The sequence below is a fragment of the Acanthisitta chloris genome, unplaced genomic scaffold (assembly GCF_000695815.1).
Source record: "Acanthisitta chloris isolate BGI_N310 unplaced genomic scaffold, ASM69581v1 scaffold20765, whole genome shotgun sequence".
NCBI classification, from domain to species: Eukaryota; Metazoa; Chordata; class Aves; order Passeriformes; family Acanthisittidae; genus Acanthisitta; species Acanthisitta chloris.
The window spans coordinates 16,965-26,585 of NW_008675584.1; the positions used below are offsets into that span (position 1 = coordinate 16,965).

General features: G+C 38.0%; 1 protein-coding gene across 1 annotated transcript; it reads right to left on the reverse strand.

Moving 5' to 3' along the window:
- Nucleotides 1–706: 706 nt before the first annotated feature.
- On the reverse strand, nucleotides 707–9,194 carry RAB4A (RAB4A, member RAS oncogene family; the record flags this gene model as incomplete). Its single annotated transcript, XM_009075830.1, has 7 exons — nucleotides 707–785; nucleotides 2,084–2,244; nucleotides 4,259–4,354; nucleotides 5,257–5,411; nucleotides 6,552–6,614; nucleotides 7,766–7,880; nucleotides 9,094–9,194. Coding segments are annotated over 6 exons (646 nt in total), but the record flags the coding sequence as incomplete, so codon positions are not given.
- Between the last annotated feature and the right edge of the window lie 427 nt (nucleotides 9,195–9,621).

The following is a 9,621-nucleotide window of genomic DNA, read 5'->3' on the forward strand; positions in this document are numbered from 1 at the left end:
CTCAAAGTGCCTTTTTAAAACTAAACCCAGGCTTCTCAAGTACAAAGCAAACATAATTCCATTTAAATCAGAGTGGACCCAAGGTGCACACTTTTCAGACAAGCATCCATTTGAACCAAAAATATCAGGACAAAGGGAACAGCTTTAAACACAATTCTAATTCCATGCAAGATGGCATAGTTCTGTGTAGCATTCTTGTGCTTTACCTTTCCTCTTCCAACTTGACACATTAGTACACATAAGTATGGGTCCTAACCAAATCTTGAGAATCACTCCTGTCAACAGCTTGTTAGAATGCAAATGGATTTATTGGTAATAATGTACTCACTGACAGTTGGTGCCTGGTTTTATAATTTGGGTTGTAAATATAAACTATTGTGCAACAAACAAAGGTGACAAAGCCTACCTCAGTTAAATCTGTTTATATGATAAAAAAATAAAATATTAAACTGCTTATAGTGCAACATTCTATCAGCATACATAAGTATACCATGCTTTGTAAATTTACTGTTACAGTATTTACAGTACATTGCAATGCTTTAAACTAGAGGTGAAAGAACAAAATCAGGTAATGGAGAATGTTTACATACAGTTATGAGTCTTAATATTTTCCACCAAACCATCAAGTTCACTTTGCAGACTTGCGTGTCATTCCGGCCCCACACCACAGAGTGTACCTTTCAGTCAGTAGTGGTCTGTTCTGGTTGTAGATAGTGGAAGATGTTTTTAAAAACTGCATAGCCTTCAAGCTTTTCTGTTTCTTCAAACACCATTTGCAAGGAGTGCTGTAAAATACATGAGAACTCCATCAATTACACGTATCTGACCAATCTGAAAACTCAGCGCCTGAAGCAAGATCAATATTCATTTCTGTAGAGCCACAACAAAGCTGAACTAAATGAGAGCCCTTTTCCAGCAGTCTAACTAAGAGTTAAGGATGGTATTTTATAGGAAGAAAGCAGTTCAAGGACTCCTAATCCATTATTTAAAATTCTGAGCTTTAATTGGAAGCTAAGCTCCCAGAACACAGAACAAAATATGAGAGTGTAGAATTCCGTGCTGCCTTATTTCATGTTCTATAAAGCTTCTGCTGGTGTGCACTGCTCAAGCTGATAAATGAATACAGCAAAAATGATGCAGTAACTATGCCTGCAGTACTTGTTTAGTTTGATATCACTGTCCTTGTGTTAGAGAAATAAGGCTTAATTAAATCAGAATAATTAACTAAACTGGGAGAAAGGACTGTCGTAAGAGCCACTTCATACTGCAAGGAGTTATGTAAAATCCACAAACATTGCAAGGACAATATTAAGGACAATCATTTAAAAGAAAGACTAACCATCAAGCTGTTCTTAGGAGTAGGCTCTGTGACTTTTATGTCTCTTGCCCTACAACTGCTAGAAGGAAAAATCTTTTCCTCATGTTCTCTGAGGAACATCTCTGGAAGACTTTCTAGACTGCACACCTATTTCATAGGCTGCAGCAGCCCTAGAAGAGCTATTTTAGATGACAACACTGGCTTAAGTGGCAAATACTACTATTCTCACATCTCTGCTAATAGCAGACAAGAATCAGAAGAACTTCAGGCTGCTTTTGGGCAGGGAAAAAATGTCAGTGCAAGTCTCAAATCCAGTATCTTTAATTTTCAAGTCTCAGTGTTTAAGCCTTTCATAAAAGACTTGATAATAGCTTTGAACAAGATACTGTACCTCCCATGTTGAGAATTCTCGTTTCTACTGGCATTTGGCTGCAACACGAAAGAACTGATTCACCTTCTCTCCAGAGCATTAGGTACCTATTAGGGCTATAGTGCATTTCAGGAATAGGGAATTTTAAAATCTTTTCTACAGCATTACTCAGAGTAAGCTAAGATCTAGAAATACTTAAGTAAGAGCACTAGTCCTGCTTCAGTGGGAGATGATAGAATAAAAATCCAAGTACAAAAACCTCAGTCCATTCTACTGTGCATTATTTCAATAGACTCTGTGTAACTTCACAGGCTGTGAAAAAGCCAAGCACTCAGTACAGCACATTTCTGACATACAATAATTTACCCACCATCCTGAGATTTTTGCAACCTTACCTTCTGTATCTAAAGTAAGTATTTGGGACTTTGTGGTTTGTTTCTCTAACACCCACATTCCTGAGCACTTTGTGCTTGTGCTCTACGTGGTGATCTCAGCTGTCTCAAGGCAGCATCTCCATACTGAATACCTGAGCCCATTCTTTCTGGATCCAGTTCTCCTGATGAGAAACAAAATGGTCACAAGAACATAGATCATGTGCAAATAATATATTCCAAATTAACAGATAACATTAGATGTAAAAAAAATTTGCATAATTATATTCTGATCTAGTTATGGAGAGACTATTGCAATTTTTGTTTACTTTTAGGCAATTCCAAACCTGAACTATTTTCTCCTGTCATTTAAATATGTGCCCTTAAACACAAAGCAACCTGTCTCAGAGTTAGGCTGCAATAAGAAATGTATTGGCACTAACTATTTCTAACAAAAGAAAGGTCCAAAATATTTTCTTCAAAAACACAGTTAAAAACCTCTTGCTTTCAGAGGCTCATTGCAAAGAAAGTAGCACTGTAGATGCCAAACAAAAATGGATCAATCGGACATAAGGGTTCCATTAAAAACTGCCCCCAGAGGAAATGATCAACCTTTTCCACTTCTGGTATCCATTTCTGCCTACTTCATACTTTGTGCCTTCAGCAATGTCATTATGGCTGTTTGGTGCTCTGGCCAAGATTAGAAATACCTGATCTTAAAAAAACCCCAATCAAACAACCAAAAATCCCTCTGAACAGCTCAGGTCACTTACTCAGGTTCACTGCATACATGTGATCCCTTTGTAAGTTAGCAGGTGACACCATGCTGAGGGGACCAGTGGATAGCTCCAGAGTAGAGCTGTCATTCAGAAGAGCCCTTGGCTGAGCCATGGGAACAGGCCAGCAGGAACATCATTACATTCAGCAACTACCATGCAGTGCTGTGCACCTGTGACAGGACACCAGCAAGCATTGGCATGAGCTGGGGACTGACTATGTAGATAGCAGCAACTGGTCAGCATGGGCACATGCTGCCCAGAGGGGCTGTGGAATCTTGTTCCTAGAGCATCTCAAAATGTGCCTGACAAGTCCCAAGCAGCTTGCTTGCAGTTTGAACCTGAACATGCTTTACACAGGAGGCTGGATTAGAGGCCTCCACAGGTTCTTTCTACTTCCATGTTTCCATGATTCAGTGCATGTGTGCTGGCACAAAGGAAACAGGGGCAGCTCACAGAAAACAGGACTTAATTCTGTTGTGGTAAAGCCTCTCTAAATCAGTCATGGAACTACTGTATCGTGAGAAAGTATTTATACGTTGCTTTTTCATTTGGGTTTTGGTGTTGTTTGGGTTCTTTTTATTTGTTTAAAATGAAAGCTGCTGTTTGGCATTGATTTTATGCAGTAATCAGAAAATTCCTATGAAAATACCATATTATTTTCATCTAAAAATTTGTGTTTGGCATTCAAAACATGTAATTAGAATTGGAGACAGATTTTTCAATATGGCCAGTACTTAAAACTTAGAAGATATCAAGCAGTAAAAGAGAGGAAAACAGGAATGCAGATTAGCTGTAATGACACCTAACACGTAGGAGCCAGTCTCTGATAGAAACCTGCCCACTTGTGCTGAGAAGCTTCTGGTATATTTCTAGATCTGTAAAAGTAAAAACGCTTTCAACTGAGAGGCAGGAAGGTCACTTCAGAGAAACACAGTTGCTAGGAAACTTCTCCAAAATTTTTAGTATTACTGTTCACATTCTCTTGACTGCATTTCCTGCTTACATATGAGAAGCACGATTAAAAGTTCTGTCTGCCCTGATATTAGCCTCTCATTCTGCATTGCAAAAGCAGTCTAATGTCAGGCTTGCTATTTGTAGGGCCACAGCAACCCACAGAATGCACAGCCTACACTCAGAGCTGAATGTTAAGGTAAGCACTGTGTAAAAATATCCACAGTTCACACCACCACCCCCTTTTAGACATACAGATCTCACTTAGATATCCATTCCTATTTAAAACATAAGGGAAGCAGCTATAAAACAAATGGGTTATTTTACCACAATGAAATTCTGGGGAGTTTTGAGGGGTTAATTCTACTAGAGAACTTTGAATAGTGGTATTTCCAAGCATACTTTTATTAGTTTTCAGAGAAAATTAAAAAAACTCCAAAACATTTGAAGAATATAACGCTTAATTTACCTGATTCAATTTTATTGAGTATTTTCCTTGCACACTGTACAAAGGCCTCTTCAACATTCTCCCCCGTTAGAGCACTTGTTTCCAAGAACATGAGCTCTGCATTTGACACAACAGAAAAACAATCTCAAAAAAAAAAAGTCTGGAACACCAGATACAGTAATTCAAAGCATGAAACCTTAGAACAATAACAATATTCTTATGGAGATCTACAGTCAAATATGGTCCAGAAAAATAAACTTTTGATGGCAAAACCACAAAAGACTTTCTTTGTAATTTACATATTAACCCTAGAAAGCTGGAACCCAGAGATAATATCCTGGGCTGTGTGTGTAAAACAGCCCACGAATATAACAAACTTCTTACAGTTTCCTGTTAACACAAGTTACATGCAAAAGCAAAGTCAGTAGCCGCAGTTGCTAGAAAAGATTGCAACTGATTTATAAAAGCCAAACCAGACTTTGCTGGTGGTGGGACTGCAGCACAGAAGCTCAGACCAAGACTGGCTTTAGCTGCCACAGAAATGTGTTCTCTGACTGGAAATTCTGAATACTACAGACCAGGTAATAGTCCTCTGGATCCAAGCCAGGCACTCATCTCAGTTTCCCATGAGTAAAACTCACTGCTCCCAACTGCAGCACATCACATACAACCTCGTCTATTATCTATTGCATCTGTAAGATGCTGAAAAATAGGAAATCATGTTCTTCATGCTCTTTGAAGGCAGGGCAATACCTGAAGCTATATTACATTCCCTAGGGAATATATCTCCACATAGAAGTGAATTCTTTAAGTAGCAGCTGTGACTGGAAGAATAATCGGTAATAAGACTTTAATAGTACATGCAGTTTTCACTGCAGGCACTGTCTATGCCTCATGTGCTGACAGAACTCTTTCTGGTAGACAAGGTACAGTGGGCAAAGCACACACTAACTGCACACAAAAAATAGGATGATTTTAAGTCTTCTTTGAATGCTACAGGAAGATTTTGTACCACTTACCATTTTCTTGTGCAAACCGGGATGCTTCTAAAAAAGTAACTTCACGATCTGCATCAAGATCCTTTTTGTTTCCACACAGTATTATCACAATATTTTGACTTGCTAACATTCTTGCATCCGTCAACCAATTAGTAAGCGCATTGTAGGTTTCCCGGCTATGTAGGAAATGACATCCTTTATTAGAACACACTCCTCTCTCATGACCAGATCACTGAACCAAAACTCAGACAGCAAATCTGTGTTTCTGGCAAACAACAAACTGCTGCTAGTCAGGCAAGGCACCTACACATGCCAGAGATGAACTTGGAAGAGCATCAAACTCCTTCATGCAAGCATTTAAAAGCTTAAGATTTTAAAAAGCAAAATGAACTCTACCACAATATATAAACACACACTATTATAAAACACCCTGTTAATGTGAAACGCTAAATTTTGAAGCTCTAATCTAGTTTCAGCCTTTTGTGCATGACATTTGGGATGACAGAATTAGTTACTGTTTAACTTGGAATTCAAACTTAAATTTCAGGTGGGATTCTAAGAATTTTCTAGGCTTGTAGAATGCACACCTGAACTCTCACATTCATGTCAAGACCAATATTGCAGGCAGTCACCCTGCACACACCATCAGCCATCGTAGCAGTGGTCAGAGGTAAAGCCTTCAAGCAGTAAGACTGACAGATGAGTCCAACTGACCTTAAGCACAGAACACAGATTTCATAGGCTGCTAAGAGAACAGTCCACTCACAGGACAACAAGCAACAGTTCTAGGGAATCATCATTAACCAACACAAAACCCATCTGACAAGCACCAGTCAATGGTGGCAGGAACAAATGTGGAGATGTGTAATGGTAAGGTATTTTAGTGGCTGCCTATAATATGAACATATTAAAAGATGCAGAGATGAACAGACTTTTGGGCTACAGTTAAGGAATGCATAGGCAGAGCTGGATTCTCCAGAGGAGGACCATCTACACACTAATCAGCAGTTTCCTGTGGCAAGGCTTGCTGTGCCAGGGCTTGTGTGTGGTCCACCGTGACTAGAGCAGCCACAGGGGGGCACCAATACCCATGTACTTGTCTAACCCCTTAAGACTGTTTACATTTCTGACAGTCACAGTATCTCATGTAAGCAAGTTCCAAAACTTGGATATGCAGTGAAACAGAAGTATTTTTTATGCTTACTTTCTTTTCCTCCTGCCCATTCTCTATTAGAGGATTAGGTATTTGGGGAGGAATCATTCTGAGTTCATTGTGTCTGGCAGTCTGTAAACAAAAGAGCTCCTTGTTTTCTTACCTGGTTATATCATAGACAAGCAAAGCACCTGCAGCTCCTCTATAGTAACTCCTTGTTACAGACCTGAAACAGAATTACAGATGTACATTTCTGTAGTGTCTTTATTGTTTAAAATCTGGGTTAATATAAATTAGGCAATCTATATAATGAAACAGAAATCTCATTTGCATACTTAAAACAAAATGTGTTTTTAGACAATCTTATCAGCTGTGCAGCAGCAAACTATTTATAACTAGACTTTTGGTGAAGCACTTCCATTAAAGGCAGCTGTACAGGGATTCTCAAAGTCCATTATGACCTGTGTGCTGCCAAAGGTACACATCTTTTAATACATGGCCTGATGCAGAACTGGGAGCTGATATCTGGTCATCACACTGAAAACATCTCATTAATGAAGACTACAGATCCCTGCCCAGCTTTACTGAGTCAGAGACATAGCCAAAGAATTTGTCTAATAGAGGACATTTCCCTGGATTGCTGCCCATTACTCAGACTTCCACCACCATACTCACCTTTGTTAACCACTGCCTCTCCCCAACCAAAGAAACCTCCCACATACACTCCACCCACCGAAAAATCTAAAAAAATTGATGTCCTATTTGATGGTTAATGTACTCAGGAATACATGAGATTTTTACTGGGTTTGATCTATGCCTCTGATGTAGAACACAATTAAAATGCAGCATTAAAAGTACACTGGTGGTTCTAAGCTGACAAGTACATTGCTTTTTCTTTAACAAACTTAAGCAATCTCAGTCCTCCTAGAAGTGTATTTACCTAAATGAATTGGATTAGTTTTTCCCTGCCTCTAATAAACTAGAATTATAATGTGCAATTGTTCTCATGCAGATTTTGAACAGCTTACAATTTCCTGGCATTTACTTATTCCAACCAACAGAAGGTCCTCTAAACACAGAGTTAAGCATATACACTTAGTAAAAATAATTATTACAAGTTTGGTGAACAAGCTTTTAGCCACCTATTCTGCTCATGAACCTTAACAGAACCTCAGATCCTGCAAGGCAGCACTGCTTTCCTGCAGTCAATGGATCTATGTTGCTACACAGCTGAAAGATCTGGCCTAGTTAATAATATGAAAGCAGACAAAATTCCACTGACCAAGAAACCCTAACTGCTTATATGCAGGGATAAATAATACCCAACACCCACAGCAACAATTTAATAACACTAAATAAAATGATTGAAAAGCATACCTGAATCTCTCTTGTCCTGCTGTATCCCATATCTGCAATTTTACATATTTACCACCAACATTTATGATCTTTGAGCCAAATTCCACTCCTATAGTATGATTTGAGTCCTCTTTGACTTAAAGAAAAAAGAAAATAAACCCAAACTTATTTGAAGAATATTGAGAGCGAATAACTAGCTTTGACACAAAACAATTTAGGTATAATTAGAACTCCTCAGTGTTCAAATTACAACCTACTTCCTGGACCATCAAATACAATGCTACTCGTAAGTCTGCTGCTTCCACACAGAAATAAACGTTCTCACAATTTTTTATTCAAATTTTTATTGAGTACAATTCAAAATTGCTACTGGAAAGGCCTGCTTGAAATAGCTTCCAGTTCACTTTAATAAATGGCAAGAAAACATTTGTACACTTTTTTCCAACTGTGTTTTCTAATACTTTGACACTATTTAAAATTAAAATGCATGGTAAAGCAGAACAAAAAAAAGAAAAATACACAGTCTTGTCCATGAATACACAAGAGCTACTTCTTTACGGCACAAAGTTAAGGCACTTGCTCTGTGTATGTGGCTGATACCACAGACTCTCAGCAATACACAACCCGCCTTACTAAGCAAGGTCATGTTTCAAGCTCACTCAGAATCATGCCATATTCCTTAGTGCTCACACATTTATCACCCTAGCACTGCTCCTGAAGAGATAAGGTGAATTACCATTTGGTTGAGAAAGATAACAGTTACCTTAGATTTAACAAAGGTTTCTAAACGCCTATTATTTTTGTTTAATCATGATGCCAAATGCACTACCCAACAGAAATTTTTCTTTGATATTACCTATTCATTTCTAAATAACAATCACAAGGGATTCTCTGACAGTATTTATCACGGAACACAGCCATTAACAAAAAACCAAAACGGAGTGACTATTTAGAAAGAAACTACAGCTTTCTAAACCTATTTAAGCAATTCAATTTCTCTTCCATCATTTTTTTCTGAAAGATCCAAGTCTCCACTATATATCTAGGGACGCAATAGCTGCAAGATATAACTCTCACAGAAGGTAAGTCTGTATTTTCACCAACATCCTGTTATGTTTATTTGAGAGTAATAGAGAACACTGCTCCATATTAGGCTTCTGATTAGAGGCAAATAGTGAGCAATAGAGACTTACAGCATGGTTCTGAACATAATTCTTAGCCAAAACCCTCACCTACACAAATAGGACAGTTAGGGGAACTTTCATACAAATAACAGATACTCATGTAGGCAGAGCCTTCATGTGGTACAAAGCAATGGAGAACTCTTACTGTCCTTCACATATACTTACACTTTTTTTCAATAAATTGGTGTAGCAAGCAGGATTTTCCAGTTCCAGCATTTCCTATGACCAAGAACTTAAACAGGAAATCTGAAGATTGAAAGAAAAGGCTAAATTTTAGTATGGACTCACATTTTTGTTATACAACCAAGTATGTGAGCTAGCTATTCTCCAGTAGCTGTTATTTCAAAGACAATGGACTAGATAACAAAATTAGCAAAACAACAATAAACCTGAAGAATAATCCAGTGTGCAATAGTGATGTTACAAAGGAAGAGCTAAGAATGCTATTTGTTTATGGAGAGACAACAATGACAAAAAGAGACTGAAATGGCTGAATTTGAATTCAGTTAAAACAGGCTGAATTACAGGTATATGGCTGGTTTGTACTGCAGCAACCTGTTTTAAGGGTATGTCAGCTACTACCTATAGTCAGCACAAATGTTCTACATAATGATGTAATTTCTTAATATCTTTTTTTTATTCACATTAATTTGAACTTCTCTATACTAAACAGTTTAATACCCATACTTCATT